General features: G+C 44.8%; 1 protein-coding gene across 4 annotated transcripts in view; it reads left to right on the top strand.

Moving 5' to 3' along the window:
• NEURL1 (neuralized E3 ubiquitin protein ligase 1) overlaps window positions 1-17,793 on the top strand; it is a 146,144-nt gene that overhangs the window by 54,422 nt on the left and 73,929 nt on the right. Inside the window, exon 1 of one of the 4 annotated variants that reach the window (XM_048311523.1) lies at window positions 5,899-5,938. The exons of 1 other annotated variant lie outside the window; for it this stretch is intronic. In XM_048311523.1, the coding sequence (XP_048167480.1) occupies window positions 5,914-5,938 (25 nt within the window). In that variant the 5' untranslated portion in view covers window positions 5,899-5,913. Of the gene's footprint in view, window positions 1-5,898; window positions 5,939-6,927; window positions 7,080-7,438; window positions 7,521-17,793 lie in introns of those variants that run through there. 2 more of the 4 variants (XM_048311524.1, XM_048311522.1) reach the window with 2 other exon arrangements.

The raw sequence follows: 17,793 nt of genomic DNA, 5'->3' as shown, positions 1-17,793 counted from the left end.
TAAAACTTGAAAGGCCACAAAGAGTCTAGTATCTGGTGAGGGAGAGCAGAGGGAGAGCAGAAGACCAGGGAACATTGAGTAAAAGATGAACAGAGGGAGTGGGAAGAGGCAACACCTGTAACAGGCATGACATGATTTGTTTGGTATTTACACTGGCAGGATTCCTCTCACCCGGGCTGGAAAATTCACCCTTGCCATGCATTTTGCCCTTGAAGTATTTGACCTCCAGCTCCTTTAGTTCCCTGGAGACCAGTGTTAAAGAGCTTGTGAAAGCAGCTCTGTACAGGAAAGTTCTGTAAATAAGTCACATTTCCTCTGAGGTGGCCCTGTAGCAGGAGACGGGGAAGTTTTGGGGTGAGAAGGGGTGCATGAGGAGCCAGTCCTGGAAGAGGATCATAGACTGTCCTCTGTGACCCCAGGAGCCTTTCAAAGCTCAGGCTAAAACTTTCTGTGGGCACATGCAGTGGGGGACATTCTCATGGACGTAGTGTGAACCTGCCTGCCCATCTTGCCAGCCCAAAAGGTTTCTTTTGGATCCTGCTGCCCTTCACTGTCCTCTCTGAAGGACTTTGAACAGGGTAATAAAAAGGTGTTTCTCTGCTGGGCTAATATTTACATCACAAACATGCAGTGCCTTTGCTTGGTTACAAACATCCCTGCATGGAAGTGAGAGGCTTTTCTCAGAAAGGGTGGCACAGGAAACAGAGGGGTTATTCACTCTTATCATTGTATCTGCTAAGAAAAATCTTTAGAAACTGCACTTCTATGCTGAGGAAACATTATTAAGATTAAAAAGTCAGGCTCTCAAAAGCTATCACATGCTGGAGTGGAAGTTATCTATCTGACCTTGGTGCCGGTGCTTTCTGATTACCTTATTTATCTCTTTGGTTTCACAGTCCTGCCTGTGCCCTTTCCAAAGGGCATTGAATGAAGATTGTTAAAGCAAATCAACCTGTTGCTTGAAAAGGTCCTCATTTAAATTTTTGAAAAAACTTGAAATGTGCTTTTTTAGCTCAGGCAGAGAGGCATCACCTCTTCCTACAGGAATATTGTGAAAATGAGTGTAGTTTTTGCTCTGCAGTCACATGTTAAAGCAAAAATGCCATAAAAACTCTGTTGATTCCAGCTGGTAATTTAGTTTTTCAGTGCAGAATTTGGATGTTGCCTGTGATAAAGTGTGAATAAGTTACTTATATAAAATGTATATATTATACCACTATTCCCTGTAACTTTGTGTGGAAAGACATTATACTTGTGTTGCTAAAGTCTGTCATAGTGCCTTATCACGTGATACTGTTCAAAGTTTCCAAATATTAGCCACAGAACTGGGCTTGAAATAACACATTTCTCAGTCCTGCCATGTTGTCATTGTGCCGTGCCTCCAGTTGAAGTAAAAATAAAGATATTCTCATGAGATTAAAGAAAATATTTGCTTGAAGATAGAAACTTTAGTTTTTTCTCTAGTTCTGAAAACATAAGTCAGCTTCATTCAGGTGAGTGTTATAAATCAGCATTTCTTTGGTTTTTAAAATGACAGTGTTTCTTCTGATGGCATGTTTCTGTATTCATTTTCCATTATGTTTGGATAAGTCTGAGATTCTTTTGAATCTTGTTGTGCTTGAAGTGGTAATGTGAAATGGCAGTGAGAGGCAAAGCTATTAATTTAGCATGGAAATGAAGGTCAGAGCTGGAGGCATTTGAAGGCCTAGCTGGTGTCATGCACAGCATGATACTTGCCCTCAGGAATGGGCTTCTGGCAGATTCCAGGGGACCTTGCCCCAGGCAGACGCAGTTTTTCAGTATCGTTTTAAAGCTCCTGGTTAGCCCAGTGCAATATTTTATTGCAAAGCACATCTTACATTGAATTCTGTGATTTTTTAGTCCTTGTTTCCTCTTAGTTTCCCACAGGGTTTTCTCAATATATTATCCCAAAAGTATTCAAGGAAGAGGGAGCACTCCTGGCTTTTGGGGCTTTAATTTCTTGCCTGACACCTTCATGCACTGAGTCACTCTCTTTGAAGATAAACCCCCCATCCAGTGGGGCTTGTAAGCATGTACATGCTGATGGAAAAATGTTGTGTGCAATTTGGCCTGAGGTCAGTTCAGTTCCTTTCCTTAGAAATCCTTCTTCTTGCTCAGCTTTTTGTCCCTCTCCAACACTGCTGTTTTTCTCTTCCATGCCTGTAGACAGTCAAGCAGGGAGGTTATGATAAAACACTGAGTGCTGACAGTGTCAGGGTTAAGACTTGGATGTCCTGTGGCAGCTTTGGCTTTACATAAACAGGGGTGACAGCCCTTGAGCAGTGACACTAGCCCTCCTTCACCGAATCAGTCCACAACCTGGACATCCATTGCAACACCTCCCTGATGTCTTTATTGCCCTGCCAGAGACAGCCTTTACCACTGTGCTGCTGCAGCTCCTGTCACTAAAGCAAACACAACTGATGTCTCATTTAAGCTAAGTGCAAATGGGAGGTGGTTAGTCAGCCCAAAGATTTTTTCCTGTCCTTAAATTCCCCTTCCTGCCATGCCTGCAGAGAATTGTATTGGGATAATTGAGCCACCTGGCTTAGCAGTTGCAATGCCGTAGTTTGTAGGTATGAGTGGTGATTTTGATTTTAAGAATTTGAGCCAGAATTTTGAATTTCCTTTGACTTACACATTGAGATTTGGCTTTCATCCAGAGCTGCAGCTTTATAATAATGCTTAATCATGACATAACTCATTATATTCCCAAATGGCTGCATAAACGTCAACTAATCAGCATACTGCTTGCTACAGCAGTATCTGTCTCTTTGCATTACAGATAAAGGATTGAAAGTGGAGACCCACCTTTCGTCTAAGTCACCTCCATTAATGGCAATAAATTATTTTTTAAAGAATGCATACAGGGCAAGGTTTCCTAGCTGTTTCTTGTGCATGCTGGTGAGATGTTTTTTCTTGGATGCTTTCCTGCTGATAACATCTTTTTTCCTCTGGAGTTACAGTGGCAGAGGTTCCTGATGGAAGTCTGTTTTCTGTACAGGTGAAGTTTCCCCCTAGTAGCAGTCAGAGACGCATGCTGAAAAAAGACCTAAGAATGTGTTCCCATAAATTATCCCATCTTCCTGGATGAACTCCAGTAGCTGAGAGCTACTGTACTGAGTGAAAAAGGGCAATTTCTAGTCAATCTGTTTGTTACCATAGAGTCAAGTGTAAGTGGTAATAAAGAAACTGATTGCATCTTTTAAACCTAAAAATCATTAAGAGGAGATTGCATGTACCTGGCGAATATTAGATTGATTTCTAGAGTTCCCACCTTTTACCCATGCTGACATTCAAGGAAACTTTTTGGACTGTTTCTTGGCTGGATGTCTCTACCTGCAGCACCTTTAACCCCCATCAAGAGAGATTTTATTTCTTGTTTTGTCTTGCTACCGAAGAGTAAGCTCCAGTTCTCCATAGAGCCAAATCCAGTTCCAAGGGACTTCTAGCTGCATGAGGCTTGCATGAACTGCATTTTCATTTTCTTGGCCTGGCATATGCATAAGTATGATCTTATCCTTGATCTCCCTGAGTTGGAGTTTTCCTCCTTTCCTTCTTCTCTCTTTGTATGCTTTTCTGTGTCTCCCCCTGTGCAAGACAGGTCTCTGCAGAGCTGGTTCTCCCTGCTGTGGTTCCCTGCAGGTATCTCTTCTGCTTTCCCTCAGTCAGGGTTGAATGGGCTGTTTGGCCGTGTTGGGATGTCTTTTCCCGGACCATGATGGTTCTTCAGGATCCTCCTTGCTGACCTGCCAGCTTTCATAGCAGGACACCAGGAAAGCAATGCAGATAGCCATAACCCTTCGTGGCCACTCTGCCTGGCTAGGGGTTTTATCCCAGCAGGGCTGGGAGAGGTGCCCCATTGTCTGCTCAAGGCTGCTTGGAAAGATCCAAGGTTTTAGCTAATACACAGCTTGATGACCGTGAATCTGTTTTCAGAAGTGCTCTGCAGCCTCAGCATCCTACTCTTGTGGTTAATAAGTATATTTAGCAAGATCAGACACTGCCTCAGAATACTCCTGCAGCAGATTCCTCCTGGCTTGGACAGCAACTCTGCTGCTTGGCCGGAGTTTGCTGGATGCTGTTCATGAATGGAAATGGATTTAGGGGCTGGGTTTTTGTTGGGTCCAACCTAATACCTTTGTCAGTGATTTAGAAGGGAGTGCAAATGGTGATGTTATTGATTTTTATACTTGACGCAAAAATGGGAGGTTTTATCCTTATTGACAAGGGCAAAGAAACACCCTAAGGGGACCTAGAGTGTATTGACAGAGAGAACTGTAAAACAGGAACAGGGCAAGAGGTAGATTTTCTCTTTGTCTAGAGGAGAACCTGAAACATGAAAGACTGAGGAGTAATTTGGAATAGATAAAGGTCTGAAATGGGCTTGGAGGTGACCAGAACAAATCAGCAGTAAGTTTCAGTGTGATGTGTCTGTGAAGGAAAGATTTGCCATATGGCAAATAATCCTCAAGGAATTATCACAGAACAGGGCAGACAGGCGATTCTACTGCTGTGGATGGCTCTGAGGGGCTGTGTCCCCCAGGAGCTGCTCCACAGCACTGGGGGAAGCTCAGGGGTGGGAGGGGATGCTGAATTTTTTTGGGAAAACCCCCCCAATTTTAAAATAAATTTAAATTGTTTATAATCTTCAGCCAAACAGGATGACTCATTCTGGCAGTCTGCCCTCTCCACCCTCCTCTTCAGACAAACAAACAAAGCCAAAAAGTTGCAAAAAATAAAATAATCAGACGATAGCAATTCACAGTTTTCCTTTTGGTATATTCAAAACAAAGGGATTATTTTTTTTTTTAAGACATCATTTCAGAGCTGGATTGAATGACCATAACTTGAAAAAATGAGGTAAAAATAACTCTGAAAATAAAATGCTTCATTTTGAGTTAAAGAAACATTTTGTTCAGCACAACGCACAAAGCATTCCTTTTTGGGCCAACATGAAATTATATTTTTTTTTCTAGCAATCTCTTGGTTGAGGCAGTGAACCAAGAAGTCAATTATTCACAGAGCTGTAGCAAGATTAAGGTAAGGACAGAAAGCAGAGCGGAAACGAGAAACTGAGGGAGAAGATTTGGGATTGAATGTCCAAGTCAATCTAGATTCCTCCAAGTGAAATGTGGTGTTTGATGCTGTAAATTCCTGGACCCTTTGCCATCAGCCTGAGAGGGTGAGGTGCCCCAACTCCAGAAGATGAAACCAGCAGTATCTTTGTGGCATCTGTGGGTCCCCAGCGGCCAGGGAGCAGAGCAAGGTGCTGTGATGGGTTGGTGTGACCTGAGAGATGTCCTGCACCCGTTGGGGTGTAGGGGTCACACCACGGTGCTCCTGGGGACGAGTCCTCACGCCAACCTGCTGCTGCTGTAAATGCAGCATCATCTGGGGAGGGGAAAAGAATAGAAGGAAAAAAAAAAGTAAGGTTTTTCTGCCAAGAAGCTGCCATGAGCTCTGCAGAGTGTGACTTTGGGCAGGGATGAGCAGAGTGCTGCCTGTGCGCTGCTCAGCTGAGGAAGAGCTGCTGCTTGGCTCTGGGGTCTGGATGCACGTCTCGGCTGGGCAGGTGGGAGCAGTGGGTGAGCCGGCAGTGGTGACTGGCTGCTGCTGGAGGGCTCGGGAGAGGCTCCTCTTCCAGGTTGGAAATGCTGGACGCAGCTTTCCTCAAGCGCGCCGCACTAGTGCAAACACCCTGACTGTGCTTTTTGGCTTGGGCTTTTTTTGCACTGCTTTTTTTTTTCCTTTTCCTTTTTTTTTTTTTTCTTCTTCCTCCAGAAGTGCTGAGACCTCAGCACACAGACGTCCTAAGCAAATTATCCTTACAACACAAGCAAGAGAAAATCTTATTTCCCTTTTTTCCGGTGGCAGAATCGAGGCAGTGGGATGGCAGGATTTGCCCAACACCATGGTAAGAGTTGGGAGGCAGGGCTGCACTGGCGACTGCACAAGTTTGACTCCCGCTCCTTTGCAGAGAGAAGAGCGACTGCGGCGCTGCATAAAGATGCATGAGCTAGTTTTAAGCGAGCCAGCTGGGATCTGCCGGGGCTGGCTGTGGCCGCTCGGTGCCTGCTGTGTTAATTTACCCATAGAGCAATGGACAAGAGAGGTCCAGGGAGAGGAGTGAGTGGACAGGGGCATACGGTGCTGGAGATGTAGAGGGGAGAGCGAGCAAGCTCCCGCACGAACTGCGGGATGCAGAGAGCAACCGAGGGACCATCCCTAGCTGCGCTCCCCTGCGCACCTCCTTGCACCACTCTCGGCATCCCCCTGCTTTTTCTAACGCTGGCCATTATCCATCAGCAGAGGTAATGGGCTGGAGCGCAGGAAGCATTGTATCTGGGCTGAGCATGCGAGCCCCGCACAAAAGAGTTTACGGGGGGTAATGTTTTCATTAGTCCAGTCTTTGGTGAACCATTCTGCATTTCGAGCACTTCTTTGCTATTAAATAATTAATAATTAACCTGCAAAGGCCGTTTGAAGACTGGTGTGATGATGTCTGGTAATAAATTTTGTTTAACTTTTCTTTTTCCCCCATTCTGATTTATTCCAGGGTTTTGCAATGGGGAGCGAAAGTTTCACATGGCCAGAGTCGTTTGGTTTTATAAATGAGTTCTTAATTTTTATTTTATTATATTTTATTTTCTCCCGTGGACTCAGCGGTGCCTCCCGCTTTGTTCTTAGCGTTGCCGGGGCTCCGGCTACCACCGGGTTTCAGCCCGGCCCGCAGCCCCCGGCAGCCCCGCGCATGGATGCCTTCGCCCGCCGCGTTCTGCGCTGTGGGACCGCGCTGTGTGCGTGGGGAGGGGGGACACGCTGCATCGGTGAAACGCCGGCAGCTATTTCAGGAAGCCGCGAAGTCTCCTCCTTCTTATGTAAATAAAGATGACAGCTCGGAGCGCCGGTGCCGCGGCGGGAGGCGCGGGGGTGGGCGGAGGCTGCCGGCGCGGGGCAGCCGGGTCCCGCGTGGGCCGGGGACTGCGGAGCGGAGCCGGAGCCGGCCGGGGGCTGCGCCGACATGGGGGGGCAGGTGACGAGAAACCTGCTCTACGGTAAGGACCGACCGCTCCGCCGCCGCGGGAGGCGGCTGGGAAAGGTGCGGCCGAGGATGCCGGGGATGCGGTTTCTGCCCGACTCGTCCTCCCGGAGCATCCCGCTCCAGGAGCGGGGCTGGTCGGGGAGAAAGCCCGGGCTGGGATGGTGCTCGTCTGGCTGCACCACGGGGATAAGGCATAGATACCTGCCCGGGCAGCGCTGGCGGGCTTGCTGGGAGGTGTCGGGGTCGACGGAAAAGTAACTGTGTCCGTGTGTATCGGTGTGCGCTGTCTGAGAGCCCCCACCGGGAAACACCAGCCCCGAAGGGCAAGGTTACTGCCAGGCAGCTGGGCGGGCTCTCAGAGCAGTCACCTTATTTCTCCCTTCCACCAGCAGTTTCTTCTTAGCTGAATTGATAAGGTTTGGAATGTTGGTGCGAATTGACGAAGCTGAGGCTGGTGAGTGAAGCCTGCTCCCTGGGTTTGCTGGGTGATGTACTGCGGGGGTAAGGGACTGGAATACCCTGCACAGGCCAGCGTTAAACCAGAATGTGAATCTATGGACAACATGCGATAGTAGCCAAGTCCCTGCCTGCATAAATCTCGTGCCATAAATACTTCCGTGAGAATACTGCACTCCTTAGTATTAAACCTGTGTTTTGCTCTGAAGTGTTCTGTATGAGTTTGGATGTAGTAAGTGTGCTGCATGCTTAGTGAGGTATGAATGGGGTTTTCAGAGACCTTTCCTTGTCACAATAGTAAACATGGATATGGAAGACACAGGTAAGGCATCGCATGGGTTTGGAGTATCTTGTATCCTTTCTTTGAATAGAGATACATGAGGTATATGCATTTACACTGTGAATATTCATATTACAGCCCTGATTCTTCTCATATTTTCTACCAAGTCCAAACCCTGTAGTTTAAGGAACAAATAGACATAGTTAGAAAGTAGATGACTCTCTCCCTAAAGATATTTAGCAAGATGAGAGATTTTTATTTGTTCATTGTTTGTGTTCTGAAGTTTCTGTGGCCTGACCTTATTTATTATTTAACCTCATGATATGCATGCAGTATGCAGAATAATTGTAGTGCTGGGTTGCCAAAAACAAAAGACAAACAAAAAAGAAGCTCTGGCTGTTGTCTTGTGGTTGTAAGTGCCTTTTCCCCTTTGAAGCATTATTTGAATAAATTAAAAAAAAAAGTCAGTGAAAGAATAGAAGATATATATGTTTCCTGTGTGTGCCAGGGGCTTGGCATTCCTGTTGGGGCCTTCTCCTGCCTGCAGCTGGCAGCGCACTGCACAGTAATCTTGCAACTTCTGCCTTTCAGCGATTCTACTCCAGCAAGCATGCTTCTCTTTATTTTTTATTTGTTGGGAGATGGAGACTAATGAGGTGATGTGGGTAATTAACTCAAATTTTCCTCTTCAAACAGAGGGGTTACAGGCTGTCTTATATACAGAGGTGATCACTGCTCTGTTCAGCACAGTGATACTTGACAAAAAATAGAGATTATATTTAAAAAAAATCACGCTACAAAGGCGCATTTAACAAAAATAGACTACATCGGCACTTGTGGTTTGTCTGTGGCTACTGTTCCTCCAGTTCCATCTTTCTGTTGAGTATTTGTGTTTCAGATGTGTGTCAAAATAGCTGAGGAAAGAGAACAGAATCTGTATCCATTTCTCGTAAGTGTAATTGAAACTGAATGTAACGATACTGAAAGGAGTTGTACTGGTAGCCTTAGGATTGACAATACTTGTTTTAGATAGCACAGGTAATTAGCCAGTATCCTCTGGACATTTCTGGTGACCTCTCCACATTGCAAGGATGGGCTGGGATTTTTACAAGCACCTAGCTGCTCACTGAAAATTAGCTCAGGTGGGGAGATGCTGCACATGCTCTGCTGAGCTGGTCCTGGGAGACAGCAGGTTTCCCTGAGACACGTGCCCAGAGCTGGGTGCTGGGTCCCTGCCTCTGCCAGGACACACCCTGACCTTGGCAGGGTCATAAAAGTAAATTGAGATAAAAGCTCCTGAAGTGGCTCTTGAGGGAGGCACCCTGTCAAAAAAACTATAAAATCAGGTTGTTGATTTTTAAAACCTGTGGGTGCCCTGATGTAAGAACAGAGGTTGGGTGTTGGCTGACAGCCAGCTGAATGTGAGCCAGCAGTGTGCCCAGACTAATGGTGTCCTGGCCTGTATCTGCAATAATGAGGCCAGCAGGACCACGGCAGGGATTGTCCCCCTGTGCTGGGCACTGGCGAGGCTGCACCTCAAGTGCTGTGTCCAGTTCTGGGCCCCTCAATTCAGGAAGGGCATTGAGGTGCTGGAGCAAGTCCGGAGAAGGGCCACAGAGCTGTTGAAGGGTCTGGAGAGTAAATAATTTGAGGACCAGCTGAGGGAGCTGGGGTTGTTTAGCCTGGAGAAAAGGGGAGACCTTATCACTCGCTACAACTGCCTGAAAGGAGGGTGTAGCAAGGTGGGGGTCAGCCTGTTATCCCAAGTAGCAAGGAGTAGGACAAGAGGAAATGATCTCGAGTTGTGCCAGGAGAGGTTTAAATTGGATATTAGAAAAAATTTCTTCATTGAAAGAGCAGTGAGGAATTGTAACAGGCTGCCCAGGGAAGTGGTGGAATCACTGTCCCTGGAGTGTTCAAAAAGCACGTAGGTGTGGCACTTTAGGGACATGGTTTAGTGGTGGACTTGGCAGGGCCGGTTAAGAGTTGGACTTGGTTATCTTAGAGGTCTTTTCTAGTTTTAAGGATTCTGTGATTCTAGGCTTATAGTAGTCAAGTACAACCCCACACAGACTGTCATGAGGAACACCTGGCATCATTTTACCCTCTTTCACTCACAAATCTGCTTTCAAACAGCAAAGTTATGCAGCAGTCCTGCTGGGTAGGAGATTCAACATCCTCTGGCACAAGAAAAGCCACGAGTGGGTGATGTGTCGTGTGTGGGGTTGCATGGCCATGGTGGTGACACTGGATGTCCCTGGACCTGCGCTGGTGCTTGGGTCTAGTGAGTGAAGTCCTGCAAGCCAGTGCTGCTGATCCTGTTTGAGCCATAATGTGAGGTACACACATGCTCACATGCACGGGTATCTCCTTGGGTGAAGATGCTGCTTTCCCATTGATACGTGGCTGGAGAGCCACGCTCATCTGTCCTACTGATGGGAGCTGGTGGTTGCTGAATGGGCCCTGAGTCAGCTGAAGGAAAGTTTCCCACCTGATGGGACTGGGAGGAAAAATAAGCTTTTAGCTAGTGTCACTAAAGCACCAGCTACCTGAGCTTCCTAAGAGGGATCCACTTCTGAGTTCATTCCTCACTACCAAACTAACTCCAGTGGCTTGCACCATGAAAAGCAGCACCTTTGTTTTTGAAAGGAGTCATCCTTTCAAATGGCTTGACATGTTGGGTCATGGGACTGTTCTCTGTGCAGTGCTGAAAGCTGCTCAGGCAGTCTCCATCTGTGTCCCTGTGCCTGGAACTGTGACTGTCTCTGCTCCTCCTTCCCATTCCCTCTTGCTTTCCCACCACCCTCCACAGAAGTCCTTGGGGTGTTTTCCAGAGCAGTTTATGCAGGTAGAAAAAAAGTCAAAATGAAGTTCAAAGGTAACAGAACCTTGATGGGCAGGATGTTTACTTGCTATTTAAAATGTAGTATCGATATATGCGGTGCTTAACACTGTTTTAAACAGGAGATGTTAATATGGTTCCTTGTGATTCACACATAGCTGGTTTCTACAAGAATGACTGTATACTACAGTATTCCTGTAACATAGTCAGGGTTTACTAAATAATTATATTAAACTACTTGCTAGCTAGTCATGCTTGAAGGAAATGTCTAATAGATGCATATGTCATAATACCTGTGTTCTTATGTGTTTGGCACAACTCTCATCTGCTGCAGTAGTTTTTCGTTCTTCCTTATGGCTGTGAGTGATCTGCTATTTGTAGAAGATCTTATTCTTGATTTTAGGGGCCACATCTAGGAGATTCAGTCTAAGGAAAAAAATCCCCAAACACCTGGGTACTTTTTATGTCTCTTTCACTCAGAACCAAACTAACACAAAGTGATGGTTTAACCAAGGCAGCTGCTACACTGTGTGGGAGAGGGATTCAGTGTATGTAGACGTGCAGAGGTTAATGATGACATGTACACATTTCTTCAGAGGCCTTTTGCCTAGCTAGAGTGTACACTGTGGGTTAGTCCACATGCGGGGGATGTGGGAGCCTGCATATCCAAACATTTGCTCAATAACCGTCCCTACTGCCAGTCATAATTATTAATAAATCATTAATTGCCGGTCTTTGTTTCACTTTCGCTTTAATTACTCACATCACATTAATCAGAGTTTTGCTGTGGAATCATTTTTACAAGGAGCAGGGGAAAAGGTATGTCGTGTCACGTTTTTCAATCTGTAATTGTATGGCACCAAGGTAATTGCAAAGAAGTCCCAAGTGTGTCGGGTTTTTAGCCCGGGAGGTGGTGCTGATTGACAGGTGTGCTTTTAAGTTGGAACGGCTGAGTTTTTAAGCTGATTGCAGAAGGTGCTCTGCAAGTTGTGAATACAATATAAATAACAGCTCATGTGTCTTTGTGTGATGTATACAGAGGATCACATAAGTGTTGTGTGTGACCAGATTTACACCACCCATATCTAGGTCTGGTGAGCCATGCAGCCACACTTGTGTGCTGCAAAATGGAAGAAGGAAGCAGGAATTAGGATATAGCAGGACTTTGTCCACCCTGCGTGGCAATAGGCTTTTGGGTGGCTGGCTGGATTAATTTCTCATTTCATCAGGATCTCATTTTCCATGGACTTTCCTTTCCTTCCTGGCTCGTAATTTATTCCTGTACAAAAGAGTGTGAAGCCCTGACATGATCCTTCCTCCACATTTTGTTCTCCTGGAAAACAATTTCCGGGCCTTGTTCACACATGTTGGCGGGAGATCCGGGACACTGGGGTGCTGTGTGGAAGCCTCAGCCCCCGTGACAGCTGCTGAGCAGCGGCTGAAGGGCTTTGGGGAAGAGCAGAGGGTCGAGGCCATTTCCCTAGTGAAAAAGGGCTACGGCATGCAACTTCTTTCAGTCTTACTTTGCACTATAGAGCTCTATTTTTTTTCTTTCTCTGCATTCCTTGTAGAGTGGTGAATGGTGTATCTATATGCAAGTACTAAAATCAGCCCCAAGCTTTGTTTCTCGCTGTCTATTCATTGCGTATACTGCAATTATAACCATTCTAATTACCACAAGTTACCCTTGCAGTTAATATCAGTAAACAGCATTGTTCTCTAATGCACACATATATTCTAATTTAATAATTTCCATCTTCTTACACCTGATTATAACTGCGAATATCCCAGAAGAAATAAGAAACAGCAACACCAAAAAATATGAAGACCTACAACACCAACTGCTAATGAGATTTCTGTGAAAATTAGTGTTGATTTATAGTTTAATAATCTCTGAGTTATTGCCTAGATTTTGAGATAACTTGTCATTTGATGGAGTGACTGGTGATGGGATCAGACTCACTAAGGGATGAACATCTTCTTTATCCTTCAGACAGTTGCTTGTTGAGAACTAATACAGGGCTGAGGAGAAAAAGTTGTTTGTAAACTCCTGCTTTTAGCACAATTGCTATATAGTCCTGAAAGCAAAAGAGTCTGTGTGTATGAGGAATTAATCCTGTTCAGGGCTGGATTAACTGATGCAGAAGACCTTGGGCAGGGTGCCAAAGCAGTTTTGGCATTTGCTGAAAGTGGAACGTCCAGAGATTATTTTAGTGTGTGCCTCTGACCTGTGTATCACCTGCCAGTGTCCCAAGGTGACCGATAAGAGAGCATTTTCAGCTGCTGACAACACTTCTGACAAGGAGGTGTGTAGGATCTCTGTATGTAGAGATTTTATGAATAACCATGTTTATACTTGAAAACCGTTTTATTTATTATGAAAGGCAAATGAGTTTTTCATTAGTTGTGGCAGTTTTTGAGTGCAGGGATCTTGCTACAATGGTGAAAGCAAAGACTGTTCCTGTTCTCTTTTTGTCCTTTGCTTTCATGGCATTTTCTCATTAACTTTTCTGTCTGCTCTGTTTTGGTGGGACTGCAGGACTGAATGTTGTTTGTCAGATTTTGTTGTCTTATTTGTCTCCTCTTTGACTGCTCCTTCCCCTCCTCTTTGTGAATGCATTCTTAGCTCTGATCCTTCTTCACCTCTTCCTTACTTCTCCTGTTTCCTTAAGAATTATGGGTGATATATTCATCTATCATTCAATTAGTTTAGAGGCACCAGGTGTCTCTTCAGGAAGGTTTGTAGGATCCCCTGACATGTTCTAGGGAATCATTTGCATACTTAATCAAAGCAAGTACTCCCACAGCCTGAAGACTCATATTGTTAATAGTATAAAATAAATTTACTAAACAAATATGATTACTATTGCAGACATTAGAAGGACTTAAGGAGAGGTTATCTCTCTACATATAATCTCAAAACTGATGTGGCTGCTTTAGTTTCGATAAAGAATTTTACATTAATGATATCTATATGTGCAGAGGGTGGCATCAAGAACAGTCAAAAAAATTATTAACCCTAAAGGAAAGGGAGTTTCCTGGAAAGTGAAAGCAACCCAAAGGGTTGAATTCATGTTTGGTCTCAGGAGCTGTCAGGGATCAGTGATGACACAGCAGGGTACTGAGCTGTATGAGTATGGCTGTGAGCCACAAGCCTTGCAGTGCATGTGCCCGTGGTTGGTGCAGATGCTTCAGCTCTGCGAGTCCCAGGACTTTGCTCTGGGGTGGATCCCTATGACCACTGTTGTCCTTTCATTTTTCTTCTTGTCTATTCCCCTCTAAATCAATGTTTTACTGTGAAAATGTATTTCTCTGAGTCCAAAATGAGTCAGAGCCACCTTCTCTGTGGCTCTTGTTGAGTTAGTCTCACCAGTAGGTCTGTTCCTTTACTCTGTCCTTGATTGCCTCTTGAAGGGACACTGTAATTTGTTGGCATTAAAAATAACATTCAAGATGACTGCAATTGATTGCAGGTGCTGGGGAGAGGAGTCCTTTGGTTTACCTGAGATTTACCATGGGCCTGGTAACTGAAAGGAGGTAGGCTCAGAGTGAGACATGATAATTGACTGGATGCATGAACATACTTTCCTCATTAGAAACATTGCACTTTAGTTTTAAAGAAGAAGGAAAATAGTAAAATGCTCATATAATAAAAGCTGTATACATTCATGAACATGATACAGTGTGCTCCTGATTGCCTCCTCCCTGACAGCCAGCATCAGCAGAAATCAGAAGTTCTTGCCCTCTTCATCAAGTTAAAATACTTTTTTTCATGAGAAACCTTTGTGTTAAACCAAGGCCCCTTGGTATGAAAACCAGCTCCTTTTTGTGGTTCAGTTTACATCCTTTTCTGCCTATACCAATAAACACATCCTAATACAGAGAGGGAACATGGAGGAGTCAAGTAACATTTTTACCCATGGCCTGACTTTGCCCCATCACGTTGTACCTCAGGGGGTGATTCTGCATGGAGGCTGCATGACACAGGTCCATGCCAGGTGACCTTCCCAGATGTGCTGGGTCAGCCCCCAGAGCTCGGCAGCTTGCTCACAGCAGGCTTTGATAAAGTCTGGAAAACAGAAAAGGACCCAACACTTGTCCCAAAGAGGATGGATGCGACTTCTCTATAAAGTTTGCCTGAATAGCAGAGGCTGATTTGACTACCCTAGCAAGAAGGTTCCCACAAGTGACTTGCCAATGGCTCAGTATGACGGTGAAAATGCTGGTTTAGTCTCGCTCTGGTAAAGTCTTTGGGTTACTTGCTGCAATTTCATGAAACTTTTTCTGGCTGACACTGGCAGATTTTCTCTGTGATAGGCCCTGCTGTGCAGCCACGTGGCGCCATGTGGATACAACACTGGAAGTTTTTGGCCAATAGACTTGTCAGTAAAAGCAGGACCTGCTGTGAGATACCGGGGCAGGACTGAAATTGTGTTTTTCAAGAAACTCTGAGGCTTGTGGCCTGGCTTAAGCAGAGCCCAGGCAGTGCCTGTTGAACCAGGAGGGAGTTTGAAGGAAACGTGCCTGTGTTTGAGTTGCGCCTTGGCAGGTCTGGGGATTGGTTGTGGGTTTTTTGACTCACACTCCTGCAAGAGCCTGTTCGTCAGTTCCCTGCAGTGCTCCCTAGCAACTGAGCCCTTTATGAAGTTCAAGTGATCCTCAGGCTACTGCAAGTCCCAGAGCTGTGTTATCAGCCAGAGGGAAGCTGCGCATCCTTGAGAAAAGGGGATGGGTTTGATCCTGGGAGAGCTCTCCACCTGTGGTGGGGAGGTTTCTGCCTACAAAGCAGGGATGGTAAGGTGCTGTGCAGAGCCCCAGGGCAATGCTGTCCCCTGTTTGCAAGAGTGGAGGGGGATTTGAGCCATAAACCACATTGTGGCACACAAAGAAGCCATTTCAATTTCAGTCTCTGCTGGAAGCGCCACATGGAAAAGAAAATGTGATTGGTATGAAAAGAAATGTTTACGTTTCTAGGAGCAGAGACCTCCCAAATAATTAGTATCACTTGACAAACTGCTGTTTAAAATGCAAGTGGTTTAAGTGCTGCAGCTCAACAGGCATTTATCAGAGCTCTGGCGTAAATGCGATCCCTGCTCTCGGTTGGTTTCTGCTATAAAGTAAAGAAGATTTCCGGTAAACATCTTTTGCTTAAGGAAAATTTCTCCATGATTTTATCCTTTTCTTGGTTGGAAACCCTAAATGTTAGAAACAGGACAAATCGCAACTTGGTGGCAAGAGTGTTTGGGATACTGTTTTGGAATGAAATAAATCCTGGATTTTGTTTTCTGTTCATCAGACCAGGCTTTTGGTCAGAAGAAAGACAGAAATGTTTCATTTTCTTTAGCTTTTGGGAGGAGGAGAGTGAAGGAAAGGTTTTTGGGTGAGAGTTTTGAAAGCCACAGCTTCATCTCTGATCTGCCTCTCTCTAATATTCACTGACTCAACTAAAAGTACTTTAAATAAAACCTTACTTTTCTCTAGGGCTGTTTGAAGACTGACTGAAGACATGAGGGTTGTTAAGATTTTTCAAAGGTTTAAAAAGTGGCAGCTTACAAAGAGACTGAGATAAAAAAGGAAAAGTTAAAAAAAGTCTCTCTGGAAGATGGAAATATATGGGTGCTTATAATGTACTGAAGTATCCCAGACCAAAATGACTTCTGTCTTTGCACACCAAATAGAATCAGATTATCATATATAAAATAGAGCTTTAAGAATCTAAATCCTTTTACAAAGGCATCACTGATGATATGAATTTCTTGCAACTTGCAAAAGGAGAATTGCTCAATTTATTTTCTCATTATCTTAAACCAGCTCAATGCCACTGTCTGTTTTTTCATCTCTGAAGGGTAAGAGACTATCATTCATGTTGCCTTCTTGTTTTATGATTCTGAATGAAGCTATGTGCTTGGAAGGAATGCAAGACTGGGAGTCCTGATTAGTGCTGGTCCCATACGGATCTCACATGGTACTAGAGCTGCAGCATGGTAGGAATTGCTGTTCTTCTTCTCTTAATCTCTCAGCACATCAGTGGCTTTGCAAAACTGGCCAAAGAGACCTTGATCAAGCAGCATGGCTGTGACAAGGTTCCTGGGCAAACCTGTCTCCTTTCTGACCAGCCCAAGGCACTATTGCTTGAGCAAGGGTGGGTGATTCAATATCTTAATATTGTGTCTCTGTATCTCAACACTTGGATTTTGGATGGTTACTGACTGTAAAATGATCTTACTCTCTTTGGCCTGTGCTATTCTGTGCATGGCCTCTAGCAGTCAGGCTTAGGTAGGAAGGTGGGCAGTGCTGTCTTTGGGATGCTACAAGGATATTCCACCGTGTTAGAAATTAATTCCTGAAAATGGAGATGCAGTGATTGCAGTTCCCTGCATCCTTCCTACACAGGTGTGCAATGGCATTTATCAGACAAAGGATAAAACATTCAGGCTGTCTGTACCCATGGTAGAAAGGATAAAATTCAGAGAACTATCCGACAAATGTGCTACAGATAGATTTGAAAGAGGGCTAAAGTCATTCACTGTTTGCGAGAGCTGACTGCTCTCACCATGCTCTTCATCAGAGATCATGTAACCTTAGCCCTTTTGCTGGGAGATGTTTCTATCCTGTTATCTCTAAAATGGCTACCTGACCTCTCTTTACCCATTCATGAGTTATCCCACAGAGACCTTTCTGCTCTGAACCCTCATACAGCAAAGCTGTTTTCTGGGGGCTCCAGGTCATGCCTCATCCCAAGCTGATTGCAGCTTTAGACTGACCAGTGTACAAGCAGTTGCTTGGAGATTCAGAAGCTCTTTAGCATTTGATAACTGGAATATTTTGAGGTTTATTTGCTATATATATGACAATACACACTTTCCATCTTCTCTTAATCCTGTGCTTTGGAAAATCCATGCTTTAACCCTCATGGACAGACTTTATCAGTTTTGTCTTTAGTGGTGTGGCAGAAGCAGTAATTTTGTGATACACACATGGCTGGTACTGCTGGCTCAGTTAGTGCAGAGTGGGGTGTGTAATACTGTGTGAGCAGCTGTAATAAAGTGTAAATATGGGCAAAATACCCTAATTAACTTCAGTATTCCAGAGATTTTGAAGTGTACCCTCTGGGAAAAAAAATACAGGTTGATAGTGGTTTGGGATTTG

This window comes from Corvus hawaiiensis, chromosome 8 (assembly GCF_020740725.1).
Source record: "Corvus hawaiiensis isolate bCorHaw1 chromosome 8, bCorHaw1.pri.cur, whole genome shotgun sequence".
In the NCBI taxonomy this organism is placed as follows: domain Eukaryota; kingdom Metazoa; phylum Chordata; class Aves; order Passeriformes; family Corvidae; genus Corvus; species Corvus hawaiiensis.
Note: the sequence above shows the minus strand (reverse complement) of the source record. Positions and strands in the feature narration are given on the sequence as shown.